This window comes from Enoplosus armatus, chromosome 1, assembly GCF_043641665.1.
Source record: "Enoplosus armatus isolate fEnoArm2 chromosome 1, fEnoArm2.hap1, whole genome shotgun sequence".
Lineage (NCBI taxonomy): Eukaryota > Metazoa > Chordata > Actinopteri > Centrarchiformes > Enoplosidae > Enoplosus > Enoplosus armatus.
The window spans coordinates 15302869-15329772 of record NC_092180.1 but is presented as its reverse complement, the minus strand read 5'-3'; the positions used below and the strand labels follow the sequence as shown (position 1 = coordinate 15329772).

Below are 26904 nucleotides of genomic sequence, written 5' to 3'. Positions count from 1 at the left end.
ATATCAATGTATTCTGTAGACATTTTTGCCCCCATTATTGTTGGATTATTGTTGAACCAAAAAGTCCAAGAAACAAAGCTCTGCGAGGACAGTTCCCACAATGAATAATAAATGAATAATAAATAAGACGCTGAGAATCTGTATGTTTTCTTAAAACTTGGGGATTTAGAGACCTGGAATGCATTTTACATTATATAGTTTCAACATATACACCCAGTGGTGTCTTTTTTAGACTTCAATCTGACCATTTTAGTCCAAAAAAAAGAAAGAAATGCAAAAATCATAAAAATACAATTCAGTACTTTCATTGATTTCCTCTCCAGACGTTTATTCCTGAATGCAGAAAGACCAATCATGTAGGGAAGCTATTGTGGCACTTCTTCTAAATAAACAATTACCTTCATCAAACGATGTATTTTAACAGTTAAATTAATTCTTGGGGAAAAAACAACTAAATAGCTAAAGTAGCTTAGAAATAGCTTAGCAATAAATGACACAATATTTACTGGGGTTTGGTCAAAATGTATCTGTTGGAGTTACTTGAACTTGTGATCTCAGTACTTCTTGGACTGCATGGCATGTGAACGTGGTAATAAACATAAACATCAGAGTGATCGTTGTTCATTTAATGACTTCTCTGATAATAAAACAAAACAAAGCAGTTTAATATACAATATTACATGCTTTATTAAAAGACTCATCTACTGTTTTGTATTGCACAAGGATGTTTTCAACCATCCAAGATCAAACTATATTTGTTGATGCAGAAGATCTATGACAGTTCCCAGCAGTTTTCACTGACTAGAGCGTAATGTTGTTATTTGATTAAAAAAAAAAGACTAAGGAATGTGTAAGTAATGCAACAGCAGTGCAAAAGAGATGTGCAGAAACAGCCGAGCAGAACCAAAAGGAATTCTTTGTAGTGCCACAGAAAAATGTCAACACATTTCTTTGACCTAAAACAACTTTTGCACTTGACAAAACAAAAATCCATTCACCCAAGTCTGTGATAACCATTATTATCTATGTGTAGCTGAACTGGAAATAAAGCAGCCCCGTGAGTATCAAAAGCAGTGAGAATAACAGAATACTAAGATCCTTCAAAGAAAACACAAAAACAATTAATTTAAAATCTAACCAACGACAGGCGTACTCCTAAATATGAACACATATACAGAATCAGATCTAAACATGCCTGTGTTATCATTTCATGTAAACAAATTATTCTCCTCAGTAACTCGGCTTATTGCTAGCTTGGCAACCTGTCCTTCATTGACTTGACTTACTGGCTGTGGCATGAACGAGTGACGGTGTCTGTGTCCAAGGTAGTACCTGTACCAATAAAGTGCTAATACACCACAGACAGCATGCTCAGGTTACAGTATGCGTGGCCTCTACTCTGTGTCGAAAATATACTGTTGTGATAGAAAAACAAAAACAACAAAAACTAATAAAAATGAAGGTGGTTTTCCAGGTGATTCACCACTTGCCCTCTGAATTTTTTTTGTGGATGTGGAATATTAAAATTTGATGTTGCTTTGGTATTTAAAATCATTAAAAATCACAGTGTGATCATTTACTGAAACTCTGTTCCCTGTAAAGTAATTACAGTTCTGCACCAAAATAAATATTCCTGGTAAAGCAGCAGTCACTTCAGTTTTGACACTGAGACGACCGCCTTTGATTCAGCATTCAAACCTTCATCTAAAAAACGATGTGTTGAGAATAAAACTCACAGCCTGGTCCCACAGATTAAGCATACTTCATTCCAGCGCTTCAAAATGTTTGAGCTCAAATCCTCAGCAAGATATAAATGACAGTAAGGGGAACACAGAAAGCTATAAATACAATAAATAGTTTTGTTCGGTACTCAAAGGGACTGTGGAGGAAAACAGACCCCCCCGGGGTCAAACAGTCTATAAAGCAGAGCCTCGGTTTCAAGCCGGTCGGTCTTTTAGGCCTGGTGGTGTAACCGAGAGTTACATTCGCTTACTACAAAAGGCAGTAGTGAAGGAAGTGTGAGTTTCTCTCCATGAGGAATCTCACGGTGCTTCTCTCTCTCTCTCTCTGACTGTAAGCTCCATCCCGTCCTCTGAGAGGGTCAGCAGGGACGCAGCAGGCTCTCCTACTCCTCCTCCTCGTGCTGTAAACCGGCAGCTCCTAGATCTTGGTGACGTAGTTGTTGGGGAAAAGTCCCTGCTTTCCTCGAAGTCGTCCTGTCCACCACCCGGATGCGTCTAACCAACAGACACGACTGGATTAGTTTCCCATTTCAAGCCGACATCTGACTGTGATCTTCACAAAAATGATGCAGATTAAAAGCAAGCGGTCTAAAGGCCGTCTTGTCGTGCGCTCACCCTCTTTGATGATGTCGATAACGTCATCAGCGTTGAAGCTGAGCTCGTCTGTGTCCTGAGCGTCGTAGGCGTACAAAGCTTTGCACTGGGGCACCTGGGGTTTGGGTTTGGGTGCAGGTTTGGGTCGTCCTCCTCCCGGCTGAGGCCTGCTGGCTGATGGTCTGTGGGCTCTGAGACATGATAAGAAAAAAAAAAGAGAAACCACACGACTGTCAACATCTGCAGGAGGGTCTTACAGAAACAAATCAGTTCACTGTGCTGCAGCGGCTGTGAAGGTAAGACAGAAGAAGCTGTTTTTAGGTGAGGTGTGTTTTATGGGATATTACACTTTTAACAAAGTACATCCCAAAAATATGTGTGCACGCATAATCACCATCTTGTTTTTATAAAAAAAAAACATTTGACTCCAATTTGATGATTTAGATTTTTCCACAGCTGTCAGAAGCACATTGTGACCAAGTTAAAAAAGTTTTATTTCCACCTGACAGCAGCTGTAAATCTTACTGGATGAATGTGCATCAGGGAGCATAAAGAAATACTTTGTGTTGAAAATTCTGCATTTGAACAAAATGCAGTTGTTTGCAAATCAGCTATAAGATGGTGATTGAGCACACACTTCATCTTTCACAAATGAACTGAGACTAAAACTTTCAGAGCAGAGAGTGTTGATCCAGAGTCAGCGGTACCTTTAAGAGCTCTTTTTTCAAATGATTTTTTAACACAATGCCAAATCTAATAATAAAGACTGAGAGTGAACAACTTAACTCAACTGCTCAACTAACTGAGGATCAAATAACTTATTGAGTTTAAGTTTCATCTCTTTAATAACACAGATCCCTGATTAAAATGAGCCATCAGCGGAGGAGCGCAGCAGGGATTCTTTCACTACAAAAACTCTTTTGAGGATCTTTCATTACAGAAATGGAAGATCTGTCACATCAAGATGAATTGTGAAAGAATTCCCATTTGATATCAAAGAAAGAAATTGAGCAGCAGCAGAAAATGAAATATTAGTCGGGCTCCTTTAGCGAGTTTGAACTTCTTTGCAGTCAAAAAACCAAAATGTACAAAAGAAAAAGCATCAACGTGTCCTGGAGCTGAAAGCTTTTCTAGTCCTAAACCGCCACCAAAAAAACACTGCAAACACTCCAACTCACATTCCTCCATTTGAAGCTGGCCGTCTGTCTCCATTACTACAAAAGAATAAATTATCCAGATTATGCCAAATTACAGAAACACAAGTGTGTGTGTGTGTGTGTGTGTGTGTGTATGAGTGTGTGTTTATGGTACCTGAGGCCATATAAAAATTGTCCATGTGACGTGAGACACTGTAACCATACTGCCTAAAAACCATATCACAGTCAGCAGTTATGCTGTTAACTATATTATTAAACAATACACAAAAATATATATCAAATATAAATGATCTTATGTGTGTAAATGCATTTATTTATACAGAGTAGACACAAGAATGTAAGCACCGAATAGGAAAGGGATTTAGGTGAGAACTAACCTAATCACATCTATAAACACGGCCACAAAGTTGAGCCATATTAGGCTGAATGATAATTAGTGTGATAATAGCTGACGTAGCAGCATACGTCAGCTCGTTCACATGTGAGTCATACTGTAGTGCAAATAGGAAAAGGGGGTCTGGTCTTTTGGGAAAAGTTCAGAGTTAAAACACCACAGAACCAACAAACTGAGTTCTGGTGCAGAAAAATTTGCTCACTAGCTGGCAGCTAAACTGCAAAACTGCGATTTTGGAGACTTCTCCCTTTGACATATTAAACTATTAGGAGGAGTTGTCACAGGATTAAACTGTGTTATTTTGTTTGTGTGGTCTGTGCATTTTGCTTTCACTGTGTCTGTGTCAGTTTCTCACCCTGCGGCTCCCTGATCAGGGACTTTCAGACAGTCCAGGTTGGGCTGCGGCCGGCTGCCGCCTCGCTCCGTCAGCTGGTTAATGTTGCTGGGCAGGAAGGGGCGTGTTGCGTTGCCATGCGAGGGATGCCTCTGGTTGTGGTGCTGTGAGTTCCTCTGATTGGCTGCGTGGTTGGTGTTTTTAAGGCCACCATTCTGGTGAGCAACTGCATAAAAAAAACAAAAAACAGAGATAAAAGAAGATAAAGATGGGTCCTGCTGTGTTTTAGTCCACATGGATGTAAGAAAAGGCTGTTCAAATCCTGTGAGGTGGTTGGTGTAAACGCTGTACCTGGAGGTCCCGGTGCAGCCCGTGAGGGGATGTTCTGGTGAGTTCTGGACATATTGGGGCGACCCTGAGCGAAGCTCTTCCTGGTGGGGCCTGAGGAGGAGATAAATATACAACAAAGACATTTGGAAAGACATAACACGTAGATTAAAGAAGAAAATACAATCTTAGCTGAAAGAACTAAAGAGGGGATGAAGTGATGACTAATATTTCAAGCTCTATCTCTAATGGATGTGTCTACTTTAGAGAAGAATGATGAATGCGTTATAAAATTTGTGTTAAACTGAATTTAAACGATTATTCCACAGAGATGACCCTCACAGACTAACATTAGCTGTAGGCTATTCTAAAGGCTAAACTAAATAAAATTAACTTCTGCAAACAAAAGTGAGATTTGATCTGTTTTTTTCATTATAAAAATATAGTAATAAAAAAATATAAGTGTATCAATATTGGCTCCCACGCCTTTCTCTTTTCTTTCTCTATAAATACACCATAAATTAAGCTACATGTACTTATATATACATAAGTATGTATATATGAACTCATGACTCCACAGCTCAGGTGTATGTTATCACAGCTCAGAGTGAGAACAGGTCATTTCTGAACTTTAGGCCTGTTAATACTCACGTGTATTCTTCGGGAGCCCGGGGCCGACGCTGACCTGCAGAGATTTGCTCGAGGGCTTCAGTACGGGCATGTCTCCCTGACCCTGGACAAACAGGACCTGCCGGGAGCCGCCCCCACTCAAGAAGCCCCAGTTCTCCTTCTTCAACTTCATCTCCAGTCTGAAGGGGGAGAAAAATGTAGTTTTATAGTGCTCAAGCCAAAGTTACATTCTTTTTAAATGGTCCCTGTGGCTTCATTAGGATATTATTTTCTGTCTGACCCTGAATCTATTTAGCGTTTACTTACGTGTTACTAAACTTGAGTGGTAGCTTCCTCTGGGTTTTCTCCTCAAACCTGCGAGACAGTAAGCTGATGAACTCCGTCTTAAAGACACACTCCAGCAGGCTGTCGTACTCCTGCTCATGCAGGATCATGAAGTCATCCTGCATTGTGCTGGAAAAAACAAACAAAACACAAACAGAACATTTATTGAGATACAACATTTAAAATGAAAGTGAAACAAACGTCTCTGAGAAATAATACATTCACAAGATTGTCTTTTTTTGATTTTGTAAAGACACTTTAACCGTTCTGCTTTGATGGAAGTCAAGATGGAGAGTCAGAATCATCTTTCACATTTGCATAGAAAGAGAGAGGGCCTCACAAAGCAGCTCACATCTGAAGCAGGAAGACAGCTTGTGCCCTGTAACCCACACAAGGATACTTTGTTCCTCCCAGTGAAGTGGAGTTTTTTTCTGATGAGCTTTTTACAACTCCTGCTTTCGCTCATTGCACCACCTGGTCCATATTACCCCACTGACTCAAAAGCCACATGCTCGCACCAACAGTTCTGTGATTTCTACCTCTAAAACAAGTTATACGGCGTTCCCCTCGACAACAAAGACCCCTCGAGTCTTTCAGTTCCTTTTATTTTTCTATTTCTATTTTCTATTTAAACTACTCTATGTTCCTTAATGAGGATGTTTTTTACAGCGTGTTATTTCAGCAACATTTCTGAGATGTGGACCAAACTGCTTTCAGTCAGACCTGCGCACACAAAAGGGACAGATGTGTATACAAGAGGTGGGTTTAATACACTCCACATGTTTTCAATGTCCCTCGTGTGACATTTACAGGAACATGGGAACTTGTGTGATTGGAAATCCAGACTGTGGCTTTGAAGTGGATTCATGACTTTCAGCATTGCAATGTCTACAGATTATATGGCGGGCCCCTGCAAAACAATCTGCCTGTGCTGCATGTCAAGCAGCTATTGTCTTGTTTTGGAAACAACTCATTACCGACTGGTACCTTCCTGTACTCGTACAAACAGATTTGTTTCTTAATATGCTCACAGCACATTTCAGAAAAATCTTGCGCCCTGTGTATGTAGTGAAAACAGGACATTCAATGGCAGCATTGCTGTGTGATGATTTGTCTGTGTGGTCATCAGCACCCATAATGCCTGTGGAGAGCTCTGGGTCCCAGTGAATTCCCAGTTTATTTATTTTTATTTTTGCTTTTATTAAATAGTGGCAGCTGAAGAGAGACTCAGACTCAGACTAAGTAAGTTGTTTTATATCTCTTTTTCAAGGGAAGCCCGGGCCAAGAGACATGCTGAGAAACAACATGTAGGAGCAGACAATGCACGAGGTAAAATATCAAAAAAGCAATTACACCAGAGTACATTGCCGGATAATGCAGGTCATGGAACACAGGTTTTTTATACATATGTTTTATTGGTTTCCCTGCAATATGCTCTTTCAATCAGGAACCTCTTTTGACAAAGACTGGAAAACCACCTGAATTAACATAATCTGAAACATACTGAAAGAAACATTCTTGTTGAAAGAAACCTAAATGTGAATGCGGCAGGAGTTAGATTTGCTGGAGGTGGGGCAGCAGCAGCAGCAGGATGAAGCGTTTAAAGTTGACTTATGAAGATAGAGTGAGCACCAAATTTGTTTATATGGACGTTTTTTATTTGAAACATGTGGTCCTGAATGCTTGAACTGCATGTGGAACATGTGACTACAAAATGACTTCTGTGCCTGCTTGAACAACCATTTAAACCTAAAGGACTAAAATACTTGAGCATAACTCAAGTGTCAAGAGCAAAAGTAACTGAATGCAACAGTGGAAAGCTATTGTAAGAACCTGTATTCCCACTCCTGCCAGGGAGTCGATGTTGACACCTGATACAGATGTTATATTACTTGAAACATCACAACCCAGTTTGTCCTACATTTGAGGGAATGTGTACTGAAAGGCACTTTGTACCTGAGAGACACTGCCAAGATCTTCTCCACATCCACCCGCCTCTTCAGCACCTCTGTCACCTGCCCTTTCTCTGGTCCCTGTTTCACCTTTTCTCTTCCAATCAGGTACACGGACTTTGGGGTCAGGATCAAGTCCCTCTTGATCCCCTAAACAAAGCAGAAAAAAACAGAAGAACTCCATAAATGTTTTGTCAGCTGTTTAGCCACAGAGACTGGCTGCAGACTGAAGGAGACCAACCTTGAAGCGGCGGTCATATTTTGTGACTTTGTCTGCAAAGTCGATCTTTTCTCTCTTGGCCAGGAACTGCCGGAGCTCAGGCCTGTCATCCATACCCAGGTAGTCACCTACAAAGTTTCTGTTGAGGCTGTGTCGCCGCCTCTCCTTCCGGTTCAACAGCAGGTCAGACGCTAGATAAACCCAGAGAGAGAGAGAGAGTGAGAGAGAGAGACCGAGGCAGACAGGACAGACAAATAAAGCTGTAAAGATGTCACTCACCTTCTTCCCTCATCTGGACATACTTCTTGCGGGCCACGTATTTCCTCCAGGCTCTTTGGATGGTCCTGGCGTAGCCGTCAAACTTGCGCTCCCTCGTCTCTTCCAGCAGAAAGAGCTGCGAACGCAAACAAAGAGAAACAGCACGGCATGCAGTCAGAGACGGGCATACCTCAGTGCACAAACCCAAACACACCTGAACAGAGTGAATGGAAGGAATGACTGCACGCACATACTGAACATGCCTGCGTACAGCCAGATATCTGCCATCACTGATAATGTTTAGATTTCTGTTGCTTTTCAGTGTGAGAATGAAGGTTTGAGTCTGAACTACGGTGCAGGCAGTTTGGTTGGACTGTTGGCAACAAACCATTTAGTACTCGAATCAATATGGTCCTGCCGGTTACTGCTCTGCTGAGCTGTAGAGCAACAACGTACAAACCGTGATGTATGTGACAATAAGAGACGACTTCAACACCAAAACAATGTCATTTTTTGGAACTAAAGCTACAACGTCAATTCTGTGTTTTTGAGGTCAGAACTTGGACACTAAAAAGCTACTTCAGTCATCTGCTCTTACCAAAATGATTCGTCCTGTTCATACTGGTCATTAAGAGATCTCTTCCTGATGTGTTTCTAATGGAAGTGGTGGGGGACAAAACCCACAGTCCTCATATACTGTGCAAAAATATATTATTAATCAAATCAAGTGGGTATCTTCTAAAGTTAGAGTCTCTTTGTGTTTCCTTGCTGAGATGCATTGGAGGGACAGTAATACAAAGAGGGAGTTTCATAGTAAACAGATTGTAACTTTGGAAGATACTGACTTGATTTGACAAACTCAGACTGCTGAAGTCACACATTAACGTCAGATATACTTTGGAATATATCTGGAATATGTTGGTTAAGGATTTTCTATTGGCCGATTTGAACAGGAGGAATGATTACGAGTATTGTTTTGAGACAGACTTGAAGAAAATGTGGACCTATCCTTTAATGCAGGATAATTTATTGGTGCTTTGTATTAGGTTTACAGGAAAATTGTTAAGTGTTTGATTTGTTTGTACAATGTTTTTGTCCTGTATAATCTTCATAGACACATTGCTCCATATTGTTCTGTATAGTTAATACAGGCTTACCAGTATACACATAAAAAAAACAACTTTTGGTTGTTATGTCATTTCACCACTTCCTGCACAAGGAGCTGACTCTGGGCCAAGAGACCACCAGTCTTCTCACCAGTCTATGTCATTTCCTGATGGGCCTCTAAACACGCAATCACACTCTCTGCCCTCTCCCTCCCAGACTAAACATCCTGCCCACTGCTCTAACAGGCCTGGCATCGACACGGCCGGCCACAAACAACACCGCAGCACAACACACCAGATCAAACTTCAGCCACTAAAGCTGGAAGGGAGAAAAATGCACCAAGTCACCGATTGAGAGAGTGACACCATGAAATCACTGAGGCTGAGAAAAGTGATTCAACTTCCCAGGTGACAAATCCAACCACAAACAGCAGGCGGGGTTTTGGTTTATGTTGCTACTTCCTGATGTCTTTGTTACAAAAACATCTGACTGGCACTTCAAACCAAAGCATTATTAGGTCTGCACTAATGATTATTTTCATTATAAATAAATAAATTCACTCATTTGTGAATTGATTAATTGATTAAACAGTTAGTCTGAAACACTTTACTTTACCCTATTTAGCATTTATTAGCACGATACAAACATCTAATAAATGGTTTATAACACATTACAATGTGGTTGTGAGTAGATATTAGTGTCTATTCATGTATTTGTCAACAACTATAACTCCCATAAGTGGAGGCTGCTGTATAAACAGTTAATTAATGACAATATAGTAAAACACAGGTATATTCATATAAAATATGTCTTCATAGGAGACATTATGATTTCTGACAAATACTGTACATTAATAAAAATAAACTTATAGCTTGTTACAACTACATTATAGTTTGTTACAAACTGTTCATTAAATGTTTATATACTTCTTATAAATGATAAATATGGGGGCCATTTAGTCGATGAAATGAACGACATCTTCAAATGACTTGTTTTGTCCAACAGAAAAGATTTACAACACAAAACTGAAGGTTATTTCTTCAATTTTCCTTGAAGAATTAACCTAGACAATTAACTGATTATCAGAATTGTTGCCGATTTCTTTCTGATGGTCCACTAATGGAAAAATAATTTCAGCCCTTATCACTATCATAACTGTGACAAACATATATATACAGAAAACGTCAAAAAAGTTACCATGTTAGTAAATGGCAAAATAGATCATAACAATTCACTTTTAAATGAAATCACATCTGAATGACAACTCTCTGTAGTCTTCACTCGGCCTCAACGCAACACTTAGTGAGCCACCGTTCATCCATCACCACTTCGAAGGAGAGACTCTTCTCCAACATCTGGCTTGGCGTCGAACAAACTTCACTTATTACATCCAACAGAAAAAAAGCTCTTCAGTCATTCGACTAATTAGCTGGTGTCAGTGTCTTATCAGACAGAGAGGCTTGTTTTGAGAAGCCTGGCAGCTCATTTCAGCGGTCCACCCTGTGTGATATTTGCGTTTCATTAGCACACCTCAATGACTTGGACTCTCAGTCTGGCAGTGTGGGGGATGGGGGGCTCTTGGCGTACACGGCTGCAATGAATAAGTAAAGGCATTCAGGATCAGCTGTAAGGCCTGAATTAAAACTGAGATGTCTGTGTATTAGCCTCTAAACATAAATCTGTGTGTGTGTGTGTGTGTGTGTGTGTGTGTGTGTGTGTGTGTGTGTGTGTGTGTGTGTGTGTGCGCACTTGCATGCTCATTCGTGCGTGATGTGTACAAATGTTAATAAGTGAGAGCACGGGCTTCACACAAGTGCTGCTTTCATAGGAATCATGAAAAAAAAAAGTAGTTATGGTGGAAAAAAGACAAGCCTTTACGATGTCCCCCCAAACTCTGCAACCACAGCCTGTACTTGTGTTTTAGTTCCAGAGCGGTGTTGACTCAGTGCTGACGTGGTGCAAGGGTCGGGTTCAATCTCCTCCCCTACAACAGGGATTCGAGCATGATTTGGGACACTAGTGCCCTTTTATGGTGTTTAGGACAAAAATGGTGAGTTCAGTTTTTTCCCTAACAAAAAGGCTTTTTGCACGCCAGCAGACATTCTGACATGTGATTTCAGTTCTACGTCTGCACAAGGACAACATATGAAGAAGTTGGGCTGCAAGTTTTTTTGCTTCGTCTTACATTTTCCTGGATGGCTTTCTTAGAGAGATGAGGTGTTATAATGGGCAAAGACTAAGCAAAAGAGCAGGATGTGACAGTCTGAAGGCGAGACAGATGTCAAAACATACCGACTCGGGGGCTTTAATGAAGATCTTGGTGCGACCAAGCTGGAACTGATCCTGGTCCATGTTGACAGACCGTAAGAGATGAAGGACGCCTTGTTTCTCGTCTCCTCGCCATGTTGGCCAGGACTCTTTGGTCAGGATGGCGTACCTGAGGACCAGAGAGTTTAGCAGAGATAAAGCGCTATACATAAGAAGGGGCGGGTGCAGGGGTTTGGATGGGGGGTTATTTACATAACATGACACAGATTTCAAGCTGGACAAACTTTAATGTTGATGTTATAACAATCCAACATTTTCCCTGCCGCTAAACTCAGGGTGTTTACCAATCTGATACCAGTGCTCTCTTTTTCCCAAATTAATAATCTGTATAATCACTGTGTGAAACTCAGTGAAACCATTTTGACAGTAACATGAGGCCAATGTCATAATATTTTATAATTCAGAGAAACCATATTTAATGTGGATCAGTCACATCATGGCTGGCACTCAATCTGCTTAATAAGGTCAGGATCAGGTGCAGAAACCTATCAGGCGCAACCCTGTGTGTGTATGAACCAAATCAAAGTCAAAAATAAATATGACCTCACTGTGAGCCGGAGGCGTGTTACCTGTTGAGGAACTTCCTGAAGACTCTGCGGTAGGCGTAGCCAGCACGCCTCACCCTGATGTTTTCCTTCAGACCCAGGTACTCCACTTGGTGCTTTACTCTTAAAATAGAAAAAAAAAGACCCAGGATCAACATTAGGATAAAATTAACAACCTTTGCCCACATAATTACTTGAATGATAGTCAATTATCAAAATTGTTGGCAATTAATTTTATGTCGATCGACTGATCGTTTCAGCTTTAAATTGGAGTAAAACTCAGCATGTACTCATACATGCTGACTGACTGATTGACTCCTCCGAATGTGGTGTTGTATTGGTGGAAGTTTATGTTTGCTGTTTTTTTTCCTTCAGTTTTTATCACATTTGTGTTGCATTTAATTATTAAAAATGAGAATAAAGCAGTTAATACCATAAGACATAAAAAAGATAACATCTTTGTCTTTAAGGGGATCAAGTCTGCAACACATGTCTATATCTACAGCAGAAAAAAAAACATTGCCACGTAATTTACTTTGATTTATAACCACAACTAGCTTGCATTTTACTATCGGTGGTTAGAGTTATCAGCTATCAACTTTAACTCAAATATCTTTTACCAGGTCTATGGCACATGAAGGTCCCACTCCACTACCGGAAGGGATAATCACAGGTCATTGTATGCAAAGCAGCTGCGTTTTGCTAACTTTTTCCTCAGACAAAGACCTTAAGCACTACTTAGTACACTCAGACTTCCTGTGAAAACAGCAGATCCGGTGCTAATTAATGAGCCACCCTGCACCCGACTCACAACAGGAAGGTCAAAGGCTCTGAACAATACAGCAGCACTCTGCAGCTGAACATGTAATGCCCAGATCCTGTGAGCGGGGAAGAAAGAGCGGGAAACTGAAACAAAGGGCTAAAGAGGGGGGAACACGTCTCACATGACTTCTTCAGACGGACCGAAAACATCCAAAAAAGAGAAAAAAGACAGAACGGGTGGAGGCAGAACAGATCAGAACAATGATCCAGTGTTTACTTTATGTGTGAGAATAGTTAGAGACCCGCGAAAGTGACATTTTGGACTTAAATGAAAGAGAGATTGTACAAAATATCAGTGATGATGATGAGTGATATGTCAGCTGGATGTTACAAGAACAAAGGTGGCACTGATTTTGTTTGCAGTCACTTTGGATGCATATTTATTGTCGGCACTTGTCACTTCTCAGTATTATCTGTTTTAACAGCAGCATAATATATTTCCTGTTCAAGGTAGATTTTTTTTGTCTCTATTTCAGCCAATTTTCTATTATTTCACCCTTATTCATATATCATAAATATATCAGATTGTTGTCAATTTCTCTGTGTTAATTGCTACTGGGGATTTTAAGTTTTACAAAAACAAATGTAACTTTTTTAAAACTTAAAATCAATTTTTTTTTCTTTACACGCTGTGTAAAATGTAAGGATATTTTAAAAGAATGAACAATACAGCAGATGTAATTGGCTGTCACAAAGCATACATAGACAAATCATGTGTTCACTTGAAAGCTACTCTTAAATGTTACTCTCACACTTAGAGTAAATAACTTGATAAATGTGTCACTCAGAAAATGTGTTTTTTTACTCTTAATTGTTAAGTGTTTGACACATACAGGCTCTGGATGGTTGGAGACATGGTGACTGTGAGGGCGACAGTGAGTCACTTACCGGCTCTCTTCCCAGTCTCTGGGCTTCTTGGTTTCATTAGGTTTGATGCAACGGATGTAGTGCGGAGTACATTTCATCAGTGTGCTCACCAAATCATTGGCTTGTCTCTAAAGGGTGGAGTAAGAGCAAAGATAAAGAAAGGGGGGTGAGGGAGGGGGGGGTAAGATGAAGATGAGACTGATGGTCATAATCATGAAAACCCAAAATGCTGTGACTGAATGACTGGCCCGTTATTGACTGACCGCTGAAGGACACTTCACTGAACAGCAAACACACACATTATCTTTTCCCACAGCGACCCTGATAACGAAGAGGAACAGGTACATACTGTACACACACACACACACACACACACACACACACTTTGCTAAACACACACCTTTATTTTGCTGCCTGCAGTTGTGGGTCGACCCTTCTTTTCAGCGTTGAGGTTTTCTGGAAACAGTGCTCTGATGAAGGCTCTGTTAGAGGACAAAAGGTGAGGAGACTGGGAGTTAGGATTGACATATCATCCTCGTACCAACAAAAAACAAGTGTTGTAGACCTGAAAAAAAAGTTGAGTTTCCCTGGCAGCCAAAAGCAAAAATGCAGGTAATGATTAAAGAACCAAGGACCTTTGACTAAGGTCACTGGTTTAAATTCCTGAAGCACTTGGGAAGGTCTGAGTTGGGGGCTGGGGGGAAACAAGAGATGTGTATGTGCACATTGTGCTGTATTTGTGCAAACCTCCCCAAATTGTTGCAAATACAACACGCTTGGTTAAATAAAATAATGAATTACTTTTGATTTAAATTTGGCCTCTTGCCCTAGAAGAGGAGAAAAGGATCCTAGAAAAGGACATGAACTAACTCTCCTTTTTTCGATGGGTCGTAGCTTTTTCTAAAACCAACAATTGGTAACTTGTTTTTATGCAGTCCTTTATTGCTTTTCTCCAAAATACAGAGAGAGAAACAAAACACCAGTACTAATATCCAGTAACTTTGACATTAAACCTCTCACTTTCTCCCAAATGGATGAATAAACAGACAATAACAACATATTGGTCAACCAGTGCTGATCTACACTCCCTCCAGCAAGATTACTGGATCCCAGTCAATTTGGATTTCATGGAATAACATTTTTTTTTCTAATCCTAAACTTACAATTTATAGCTGTGGTGTTTTATTACATCATCATCATCATCATCAGTACATTATGATGTGTTGCTGCAGGTCTGAATGTAGCAGATATTTGTGAAGTTTCCACATCTTTCTCAAGACTCAGGACACTAATTTCAAGGATATCCTAAAGGAAAGCAGCTCAGGTTTGTATTTTTAGTTTATAGATATAAAACACATGAGTTAACTTTTTATATTTTTATAGAACTTGATATATAGCAGTAAAATAGAGGACAGCGGGGGTTTTAATTGTGACAGAGGTACATTTAAAGCCATCTGCAGCTGTGGACTGAGCCATGATGTATCAGCAAGCTCCTGTATTATGGAAAAGTGCTACACCCACTTTTTGTGAAGGAGTAGAAGCTTTTCCGCGAGGTCGAATGACGCACGTTTTACTCAGAGCTGTAAATTGAAATTAACAATGATATCTTGTAGGTTTTCTAAGCAGTTATGCTGTAAATTCACTTGATGTCAATGATTTATTTAAAGGCTACACATCAGGATTGCCTAGATTATCTGATGAATGAAAACATAATGTAAAGTCATGATCTTCACTTTTGTGATCAGCACACGTGTCATTTGGGCACAAAGTATTTGGCTCCTTTTGAACTGTGTTGGCTGCTTTTGCTTTGAAAGCTCACATAAAATTGTGGTGACTGTCAGGCCTGGTCTAAAGCTGACATGTACTGCTGCTTAGCATTCGACTTATTTCAACTTGCTCCTGTCGCCGCCTTTGCTGTTTATTATTTGATTGGTTCACGGTGCTTTTTCATGTTTTTTTAAATTCCATCCCCTTTCTGGCTTTCTCCCACATTGGTATTTGTTTGGTTTGAAACATCTGACTCAAGGCTATGGACACAGAAGAAAGGATCAGCAGGTTGTATGTACACGTCTGCTAATACTGTCCAGCTGACAATACTGGTCATTCCTTTCTACTCCATTCAGACCTGCTGCTCTGAGGAATGAGGCTGCTTCCTTCCTTCTCAGGCTTCCTTTATGCGTTACTGTGCCAAACTCTTTTATCTACGTGTGTATACTGTACTGCATATGTTTGTGTATTTGTACAGTGCATGTATATATTTTCCAGCACGTGTCTGAATGAGATTTTGACATAACCTCCTTTCATGCCTCACAAAACATGCACACAAAAGGGGGGCAAGCAGTGGCTGAGGCCTGCAGGGGTTACACAGACAATGCAGGCTGTTTGCACAGATGGCCACTTTGACACAAAGAAAGCTCAAGAAACCAAAACACAGGGGGACCAGACTCCACAATGTAGCCCCGCGGGGAGACTGCACTTGTAATGCCAAACTGGGTAGACCCCAAAAGCAGCATATCTGGACAGACGCTAGATGTGATTCAGGGCGAAGGGCATGACATAACCCAGTCCTGCACACTTCTGCTACGTCCCCCCATCTGAAACTCTCATTCAGATGTGTTCAATTATAACCATATGCATCACAATAGAAGACTTTAAGTGAGCACCACAGAAATCCTCACCACATGTCGGTGCAATGTCTAAATAGGAGTTACTTACATTTCACTGCTCTGCATCAACTCAATGAGGTCAGTAAAAAGGACGTCTCGGTTCCTCTCGCAGAAACCCTCTGCGTCGTAGGACACCTGGAGGACGGACATACAAAAAGATTTCTAAAGAGTCATAACTATCAAAGAGGGCGAGGTTGACCTGGTTGAAACCTCCAACAAAATGAAAGGGGACACCTGTGTGAAAGTAAAAAATTGTGACTGATATTCTGGCCAAAATCAATGGCTTGAATTTTACGGGAAAAGAAAATGGACCACTGCAGATCCAAACTTTACACCACCAAGGATTAGCTTCCCTATAAAACCGGCAGCAGTTTAAAAGTGTATAAATTAACCATGTTATTTCTGCTATACTGTGGGCCAAGACTGGAGGAATGTTTCGAGCCCGGTCATGGGAGCCCCTCAAGTCTTTATGGCACGGCTCATTAAGTGTGCGGCATGTGTGCCAGGCTGAGGCCACCACACATCTGGAGAATGACACGGGACAACCTCGGCCCAGACCACCAGAAAAGAAAATCAATGCGAAAAAAACCCAAAAGACGTCTGATGAACTGTAATGTATAAATTGAATAAGGCTGATTTAACATGTATGACGTTGTTAGACACTGTTACATAAGCAAACCATAAATAGACAAAGACAGAGTTAGTTTAGATGGGAAAAACTTAAAAGGACAAAGATGACGACACCGACTCCAGAATTAAAGTACCAGCTGTGTAAAGGGTATTTATGACAGATCATACAACAGGAACAGCTCCCATACCAACACCATAAAAAATGACATTTTAATAACTTTCCAAAAGTTGCTGTCAGCTCCCTGCTGCATAACATGACTGTTTACAGTTTATACCATGGCAAAGACAAGTGCATGAAGGTCACTGTAAAACCTATACTGAATGCTGCAATCTTTCTCTTTTGTGAACCAAGGCATACAAGCATCGGTAAATATAAAAAATATGTTTTTCTGTGTGTGTTCGAAAAACTTTAGATACACTTCTTGCCAGAATTCATAAATGTTTATATCCGGACCTGATATGAGATATGAGCTGGACAACTGGACCAAAGTCCTCTGAAAACGTATGCAGCACTTTAACTGAGTGCACTCAGACTGACCTTGCCGGCGTAGTGGTGGATGATGAAGCCCTGGTTCCAGCTGTTGAAGTGTTCGTGGGTGTTGATCTGGACTCGGAGCTTCTGTAGCATGGTCTGGTCGGCTCCCTCGCCCACCGCGTGCATGGTGGCGCATACATCATCCAAGATGCTCATGATGCCAGGAGGATTCTGGGATCACAAGGAAAACATTTTGTATTCATTATCATCACAGTTTGACACTTGTATAGATTGTGAAGTTGATAGATTATTCATTTTTGACCTTTTCTCTGTTAGATTTGCATGTCCAATTGGAATATCCACTCCATGTGTACTACAGCTGGAAGAATTGGTTCCAACTTCCTTGTGATTACTTCCTGGTTTTCTCAGTCTTTTATGATAGTAAATTGAATATCTTTGGGGTTTGGACTGAGGGTTGGATGAAACAAGATATTTGAAGATGTTGCCTTTGCCTCTGGAAAATTGTGATGGAAATTTGTCACTATTTTCTGCCATTTTATAGACCACACGATTGGTTATTTGATCATGAAAATAATTGTTAGTTGCAGCCCTAATGTGTTAGAAGTTGATAACTAATAGCAAGTAAAATGAGAAATGTGACATTATAAAATATCATGGTAAGGTTCACTTCGTTTACAAGCACAAATTATATGTATTAAACTATATCTTAACATAGTTACAAACAAGAATCTTCACTTTTTGACACCAACTAAGCATCTACAGGTGATGTGAAAGCTGCAGTACAAAAGCTATGAATTGTATAAGCTGTAACTCTAACAGTGGAGCAGCTTCAGCACAGCCTCTCTCTCTCATACATTGCTCCATTATGTTCTCAGTTGATCAGTGGCCTTCAGTTTGCACAGTGGTAACAGTGTCTCTAACTCAAAGAGCACAAGCCTCTGTTTAAAAGACACATGTAAAGTTGTCACTGGATTAACTAAAGTGGGTCTGGTGTAAAGAGCTGAACTGTCAGGCACCGATACAGATCCCCTGCTCCTCTCAGATGGAGGCTTGTTTCAAAGCCCTTGTTGTAGATTTCATGGATTAGACCTCTCAGTGGGACAGATAAATCAAATTAAGAGGCATGTCGGCACGTTTGAGGATATTAAGCTGCAAGTCGGGGCAACAGAGCAGAAACTTGGCGGAAGCTTGAAACTCAGTTTACAACAAGAGGTTGTATCATAGATTTCAAAGAAATCTGGCCATAGACTAGCTTTCCACCACGTGGTTTTTGGTGCTGATCTGGACCATATTTCTTTTTTTTTTTTTACATTTTCTATTTATAGTTTGTTTTGTTTTTTATATTTGTGTCTTTGCATGTTGTTTATGACTTGTCCAGGGTGTACCCCGCCTCTCGCCCAATGTCAGCTGGGATTGGCTCCAGCCCCCCGTGACCCTGCTAGGGATAAGCATTTACTGAAAATGGATGGATGAATGTTGTTTATGACAGAATATAATGAAGTCAGATTAAATTTGTTGACATTTCAAAATAGGGTATTTTTAATACATTTGTACTATTTTCTAAAGAACCATAACAAATCTACCACATGTATCATTAGAGCTGCACCAAACTATTATTTTCCTTATTGATTCATCTGCCAGTGACCTTCTTGATTAACCAATTCCTCTTTTGGTTTATAAAATGTCATATGTGTTTTTGATGAATTTCCAGATGCATATGCATATTTTCTATTATTCATTTTAAAGATTGTGACTCCCTCGGTGGGAGTTCCTCCTGCTGACAGTGCACACTTTTTAGTTTGTTTACTTTAATATTTATTTATGGTTCATTATATTGTTTACTTTGCTCTCGATGAGATCACAGACAATCTTGTTGTTGAAGTACTCAATCTGAGTCCACTTGATGCCCTCCTGCACATACTCCTCCTACAAAGAGAGACATGAACAGAGCTTAGAGTCAGAATATAAAACATCTAATGAGGCTGGAAAAAAAAACAGACCAAATGCAGACTGTGGAGGAACTTTACCTGCTCTGCCTTCAGAGTCAGCTCAATGAATATCTGCTGCAGTTTCTCATTCACAAAGTTGATGCAGAACTGTTCAAATCCATTTTTCTGATGAAGAGACAACATGGTCAATAAAATCCATACAGACTAAATGAGTTTTATCTTCAGTAGAGTATGGATATCCTCTAAGCTCAATGGGTTTTGTTTGGAGTTATACACAGGCTGCCTAGTAATAAAGGAAGGGACCCATTGTGCAATTCACAGCACATACACTGGAGCTTCAGCCTGAGCCTTTTGTGATGGTGGTCTGCATCTTCCTGTCTGTCAACCTTTTCTTACATTGTGTTTACAAAGAGAAAACCTTCAAACTAAAAAACAGACAGAGCTGGTGGAGCTGATTAGATACTGTTCACAGTGGATAATGTTATTTAGTGTCATGGTACACACTAATAATCTGTACTTGATATTAGGAATCTAGGGCTCTTGCAAATCAAAATAATACAAAAAAACACCTCCATTTAGTTTGTCCAATCCTATCAACAAGTCAAGGACTAAACAGGAAGCAAACTAAACAAACAAGTAATCAGATTAGAAAAAGCACGTTGAGGTCTGCTGTCTCAATCAGGAGATAGAACTTAATCCACATACTCTATAAATTAGTCTTATCCTTTGTGTTTAATCTGTTTAAATGCTCAAAGTTAATACCTGTTAATCTAATTTATGTGTTGCTGCAGAGTTAAATTCCAGTAGCCATGTGTCAGCCTGTGAAACGGCCAAAAACACTTACTTGGAAAATTTCAAATCCATAAATGTCCAATACGCCGATGTTAAACTCCTGATGATCTTTCACCATGGCTTTGTTGATGGACTGAAATCAAAGTGTCACCAAAATAAAGGTTTATTATAGGTTAAACACAGTTTTGTTACTTATGACAGTTTTGTATGTATATAAAGATGTACTGAAGTCTAAAACTGTACAAACATGCAATCATACCTCAACCAGGAAGTCAAACACTCGTGCATGCAGGGCTTTGGTGAGGGCGTCACGCGTGTAACACGCCTGCTCCACGTTCAGCGTCACGTCGATGGACTCCACCGCATTTCCCCACTTGCTGTCCATCTTCCGGCTCGTCAGTTTCTCCTTCAGGCGGTTCTGGTCAATTCCAAGCAGAAACGCAGGAAAGGCTAGAACTGTTAAAAGACAGAAGATAGAGAACAGAAGGAGGACGGAAGAAATGTTACCCATTTTTCATTTAAGAAAAACCTTAAAGAGTGTGTTCGCTCAGCTGGAATATCTGCATGTTACAGCACAGGACAGTCATTATGATTCTGCATGCATTCATATGGACAATGGGAAACTGTAATTGGCTTTTTTTCCTTCATCTTCAGACATTTTATAGATTGAATTATGAATCGAGGAAATAATCTGCAGATTAATCCATAATGAATATAACATACTGTTATGGTATATTAAGTTGTGGCTGTACTATTAAGATAAACGGAGAAATAAAGCAGGATGTTAGTAATGGATCCTGCTCTGAAACAGCAAAGAGACATTTCTCTGAAAACCAGTATGCAAATCAACGTGCAGGATTGCATTCATTCGAAAGGCAGCCTCATGTAACCTTTGCATAGCAGAGAGAACCACTGCAAATCCAGTGCTCCAATATACCTTTTGCACCACATTTACTTTTATCAATCAGTGATAAAGTCTCACCAATCAGAAAGGCTTCTACTGATAATCACAATGCATGCAATTATGGTGTAAAGCCACAAAATTGGAGCAATTCTGTGGCTGAACCGCTGAAACAAAACATCCTCTGGAGGGAATTCAGAGCAGGTGAGCTTTGAATTGTAGCTGAATGTAAAATAAAAGAATAGTATTTGGGCTAACCCTTGAAAGTAAGAGTGTTGAGAACACCGCAGATCATTTGTCCCGACCTGGCGTTGATATTCTCCCTTGAGAGCCCCTCCCTGCCTTATTACAGTGACTCACTTCCCCTAAAAGGAAATGGCTCTCAGGCCTGCAGACTCACTGTGTCTGGGAATGCATTAGACCACTGCAGTAGCTCCCCTTATGGGAAATAAGGGTGTGACTGACCATACGCCTGCTTGAATAATGAGGAAAAGTCATTCTTTGGTTCGGCAGGAAAAGTATGGATTGTATACTACGGCCTGGAGGATTTACAAAGGCTGCGTGTGTGAACTTCGGGAACAGAAAATTTGTTAGTCAAAGTGGCAGCGGATAGTGAGAGGAATAGGAGGGAGTGTTGTCAGGACAGAGGTTTGTGAAGCATGTGGCTTCACTCATCCCATGAGATGTGACACACACAATGATCCTGTCACTCATTGCTTCACTTCTACAATATTAACTTGGCTTCACTTGAAATGAAAACAATGTTTAAAGTTTTGGATATTTGCATGTTTAAGTTCAGGTGTGGGACTTTTTCTTTAGTCATGGTGATGCAGCCTAAAGAAATAAAGCAAACTTGAGGCAGGAAAGACAAAAATAAAATGACCAGATCCATTGTCATAATGGATGAGATTTTCCTGGTGAGATCGTCACACTTTCATTGCTTGTTAAGCGCAGGACTATTTTGCAACTGGGCGCAGTGACCTCTTTGTGCAGCAGTCTATGTGCTAAGCTAAGCTAAACTAACCTTACAGACATGAGAGTGGTACTGGTCTTCTCATCTAACTCCCAGCAAAAAATCTAATAAAAGTATTCCTGTAAAGAACCATGTCAACCTAATAGAACCACTGGTGCAGATTAATTAGATCAGGTCCATTGCAAACTCATGTTTTGCAGATAAGGCTTCTTCAAACAAACCTAACTTTAGTTTAAATTCTCTTCAAGATGTTTCCAAAGTTTCCAAAGGTTTCATGTTGAATGATGCAGCTATAAATGCCAAATTGTGCATGCCAAACCTAAAAATAGCGCTCCTATTAAAAGGCCTAAGAGCCTAAAATAGTCCTTTTTACAAAACAACACGTCACTGTCAGGATCAAGTTACGTTTAACTAAATAGTGCCGCGACCAGCCAAATAATGTCCAAATGATTTATATAAGTAGTCTCAGCATTTCTTTCAACGAGAGATGACGTACTGACTCTTCTTGCTGAGTGCAAGTCGATGTCTATGTGAACCTGGCTGGTGAGGCTTCATATGGGGAGCAGGGGTCTGAATCTGTGCAACACACTGCAGTTAAAGTGAGACTGGAGGGAACAGGAAAGGCAGAGATTATGGAGTGCCGCTGTTGCGTCTGCACAGAACAGACCAAGGCTTTGTATGCTGGCAACTGAACTCTCATCTGCATCATACAGACACAGCATGAGAAGGAAGGAGAAAGGAAAAGAAAAAAGAAGAGAAGAATAAAACGAGGCAGGAGAAGGCTAGGGGACAGAAGGAGAAGTATTTTTCCAAGTAATTTTAGTCTCTGACGAAATACAGTTATGTCCAGACCTTCAATAATGGCGTTTTATTTTCTGGTAATCTAGCATGGCCTGGATTACTCCAGACAGTTGGCTGTAGCCCTGCATTAACACAATAAAACTTTAGGGAGTGAAAGTGGTGAGAGAGAAATATCCTCCAAAACCAACCAGAGTAGGGCAGCTCGGGACACTGAAGAGAGGAGAAACATTCAGAAAGGCAAGAACACAATGAAAAGAATGAAACTGAATTCACCACAAACCAGTCTCAACCTGGACTTCAGCAGCTTTGTCTTCAGCCTCAGTCATAACCATAAAACTGTATCTGCGTCTTTTTAGCCAAGCTAGCAACGTGACCCTATGGATGGAAATGTTGGTCATCCACCACTTTGATCCAGACTGAAATATCTCAGCAACTATTGGATAGATTGCCGTGATACATTCATGGTCCGCAGAGGATGAATCCTACTGACTTTGATCCCCTAACTCCTGTTCTCAATATCTAGACAACTAGCTATCAAATGGACTGGCACAAAATCTGGTACAGACATTCATGTTATCCAGAGGATGAATCACAATAACTCTGGTGATTTCCTGACTTTTCATCTAGCGCCATCATCAGGTCAAAGTTTGTAAATAAATGTGTCTTGTCTTGTTTGTTATAACTTGATTTTTTTTTTTAATGCCTTATATTCCTTGGAAATTTCTACCCGCCTACAACTTAAAAAGCTGTTTCTCTCTGATCAGGTTGAACAACAACATGCTAGCCACACCACTGTTCTGAAGGGGAGTGAAATAATGTCGGAGAGTTAAAATAAATAGCAGTTAACTCCTTTTCCCGTCCACACACACAGTTAACTGATAGTGTAATAGTTTTTTTTGTCCGAGACAATAGCTATCGATTGCCAGGATAAACCTAAAAAGGATTATTTTTGTCTGTCCTTCCCAGCTAAATATTAAACAGCAAACTAAAAACAGCATTTTCATAAAAGTTTTAGTGTGAGCTTTGTTTGTTGCTACCTGGTGTGAACCACATAAAGCACAAGACCGGACAGTGCTCAGCTCTTTTGTGAACAGGTTCTGGTGTGAGCCTACTTACACTCTTCACTCTCCACGGCAGCATAGTTGCCTGCTTCCTTGAAAGTGATGTTTCCCAGGTGCAGGACTCCAGCCACAATCTGAAGCACCATGGCGCGGTCCTCCGCTGAGATGCCAATCACGTCCATGGCATGCTGGGAAAGCAAAAGAAAGATGGTACTAAATCAGGGCCGCAGTGTGGGTTTACTCACTCCTGTGGTACCTAGCTTGTGTTCTCTAATTACTCCTGTTGCGGTCTCACTGGTAAACAAAAACAGGAGGAGATCGTTGGAAAAGAAAACAAAAGAGGACTGGTAGGGAGAGAGAGAAGAGACTGTGAGCCACATGAACACTGGTATGAGATTCATAGACATACACAACACCACTGAAGGTGATGGGGTTATTGCCAGTTAAACTGAAGGAGTCAGGCTGTACCATTGTCTCCTGGAAGTCGCTCTTGTCATTGATGTCGTCCACTTTGTAGGAACCAGACTGATTGAGGTAAGTGTAGTAATCCAGGCTTGTGATTCCCAGGCTGCTCTTCTGCTCTCCACTGGCTCCTTCTATCAACTGTGGAGCAGAAATGAATATATGTGTATTGTAGATGCAGCAATAGACACGCTTTTGCACAAAGCCTGTGTGTAGTATGTCCTTTTTATACATTTTCATGTTATATTTATATGCTTTGCTCCACTTTGCACTGCAGAAAACTGCACTATGGTAAGACTGAACTTCTATCTCTTCCAGGGACCTCGAGCCATCCACAATGAAAACAGACTGACCCTCTTCCTGCAGCCAAATGGCACGTCCGACCAAATGTGTCCTGAAATCCCCTCACAGGCCCTCTTCACGGGCCAAACGTGCCCCGTTCGCTCTTCAGCTCGACAAAATGAGTCTCACCTGATAGAATATATGGAAACTCCTCTCTCCAGGATTCCTCATGACGACACGTGACTTCTCCAGGAGGAAGTTGGAGATTTTCCCTCCGTCTGGTTCGCCACCGGAGCTGAACTGGATCTCAAAGTATTTCCCCTGATGGATCAAAGCATGTTTGCCTTTCAGTAACGGAGTGGGCTGCAATAAAGCTTAAAGCCGGAGCTATAAGATCTAAAATACTGCCACCTGGCAGTTCTGGGGTTGCTAGTGACGTGTGTGTACATTTATATAAAAATCTGATCCTGCTTTTTGTCTTGCTCTCTTCTCCAGACGAGCCTGTAATGTAATATTTGTTCCAGTCCCAAAAGCGAACAGAGACACTATTTATTCAAAGACAGTACCTCAAAAGTAGTGATCTCAGGCCATTGGTGCCAAACCAAATTCATTTCCCCAAAACTGGATCTAAAAATATCCCAACCACTGAGACAATACTGCTTTGTATGCTTTGTATGCTAACCTGAACACTTAACCAATAGACTCAGCTGAAAATGATCTGAGGGAAGACATTTTCTAAAAATGTGCCTTAATTTTAAGTCCCTTTGTAAGCAGTAGAGGATGTGCCTCAGTGGTTCTGCATGTATGTCTTTCTGTGCAGTGTGTCCTTACAGCATAGCGCTGGTTAACCAGGACACACATGAGGTTTGCCTCCTCATGCAATAAAACAGAAAACAGGAGAAAAGCTGTTGCTGCAAATCTTTGTTTTCAAAAGTCTCAGCTTGGATCCAAAAGGTGAGCCACAGAAAAGTTGAGTCCTCAAATTATTCCGCAGTAAGTAGTACCTACTGCATGTATTTATGTCTGAGCGGCACAGTTAAGGATTTGCAATGTGAGTGGGTTATTCTAATTTTGTCTATGTAATGATTTCCCAGAGTCGTCCTCACTTATACTGCAGATATGTGTCCTTGGAGGAAGATTTTCAAATTCACTCTCCTGTTTTAACTTTTTCCCACTCTTTGAAATGGACTTTCATATGTTTTCTTTGGTTAACAAGGACCAGTTATGAATCCAGCCGCAATGTTAGGCACAAATCAGAAATGGAAGCCTTACAAATCTGCTGGAGTTGTTGTTCCTCACAGTCTTGGCGTTGCCGAAGGCCTCTAGCAGGGGGTTGGACTGCAGGATGATGTCTTTGACGTGCTGCGAGGAAACAGAGGCAACGAGCTGTTAGCTACGTCATGGGCAGACTGTACTGCAGGTAGAGATACTGCACACTTCACGCCCTCACTGACAGGCTGGTGTGTACCTCTCTGGAACTTTCCACTCAAATATGAGCACACACACACACACACACACACACACACACACACACACACACACACACACACACACACACACACACACACACACACACACACACACACACACACACACACACACACACACACATCTACAGACAGACACACAAAGTCTGGAGGACATTATCTTTCCTGTGAGCCATCTGCATGTCAGAAACACATGAGTTTTAAATCGGTACAGCAGACAGAGCTATTCCCACTTCCATTATTATACACAGAAGTTAAGTGGAAGTTATTTCTTGGACTAAACATAGTCCTGAATGAAAGGAAAAAATAAACACTGTACTTCACACTTCAAGCTATTTATAGATCCATACAGCTATTAGTTTAGTACTTTATCACATGTTACCCATCCAAGGGAACCCTCCCACACTAATATATTTTAGATTGGATTTGATTTATTGTGGAGCTTCAAAACACCCTGAACCAAAGGGAGAACAACTTAAAGTGAGAACACATTTCCAACATGGTCTTAAGATGTTAAAATCAATATTCTATGTCTGAAACTTTGATTATCTTTGTGTTAATTATGTATGAATATGAATAGATATTAGTCTTTGTGAAGATGACAAAGCTCAGACAGATGAACAAATATGTTCGGAGGACAGGGAGTTATTATCTATTCAAAACTATTCTCACACACGTGTGAACGCACACCATAAACACATTGCATAAGAATGCATGTGCTGTACTGAGCACAATGTGTTCAAAGCTGAAGGGAGCTATGTGAACTGGAAGTGATGGTGAACGGGAGCTGGAAGAGGTGGAGA

The 26904-nt window shown here is 40.6% G+C and overlaps 1 protein-coding gene across 2 annotated transcripts in view; it reads right to left on the bottom strand.

The window, feature by feature from the left end:
* Positions 1–611: 611 nt before the first annotated feature.
* The window catches only part of myo1ea (myosin IEa), a 50021-nt gene continuing 23728 nt past the window's right edge, over positions 612–26904 (bottom strand). Inside the window, exons 6-29 of one of the 2 annotated variants that reach the window (XM_070925212.1) lie at positions 25887–25976; positions 24804–24935; positions 24339–24473; positions 23926–24058; positions 20394–20590; positions 20187–20267; positions 19421–19507; positions 19236–19319; positions 17436–17603; positions 16317–16402; positions 14002–14083; positions 13623–13729; positions 11937–12035; positions 11332–11476; positions 7954–8068; positions 7696–7865; positions 7459–7604; positions 5485–5631; positions 5200–5357; positions 4573–4662; positions 4243–4447; positions 3515–3550; positions 2358–2527; positions 612–2237 (exon numbers count right to left, since the gene is read on the bottom strand). In XM_070925212.1, coding sequence (XP_070781313.1) covers positions 2161–2237; positions 2358–2527; positions 3515–3550; positions 4243–4447; positions 4573–4662; positions 5200–5357; positions 5485–5631; positions 7459–7604; positions 7696–7865; positions 7954–8068; positions 11332–11476; positions 11937–12035; positions 13623–13729; positions 14002–14083; positions 16317–16402; positions 17436–17603; positions 19236–19319; positions 19421–19507; positions 20187–20267; positions 20394–20590; positions 23926–24058; positions 24339–24473; positions 24804–24935; positions 25887–25976 — 2940 coding nt within the window. In that variant the 3' untranslated portion in view covers positions 612–2160. The remainder of the gene's footprint in view (positions 2238–2357; positions 2528–3514; positions 3551–4242; positions 4448–4572; positions 4663–5199; positions 5358–5484; positions 5632–7458; positions 7605–7695; positions 7866–7953; positions 8069–11331; positions 11477–11936; positions 12036–13622; positions 13730–14001; positions 14084–16316; positions 16403–17435; positions 17604–19235; positions 19320–19420; positions 19508–20186; positions 20268–20393; positions 20591–23925; positions 24059–24338; positions 24474–24803; positions 24936–25886; positions 25977–26904) is intronic. The other variant, XM_070925277.1, reaches the window with a different exon arrangement.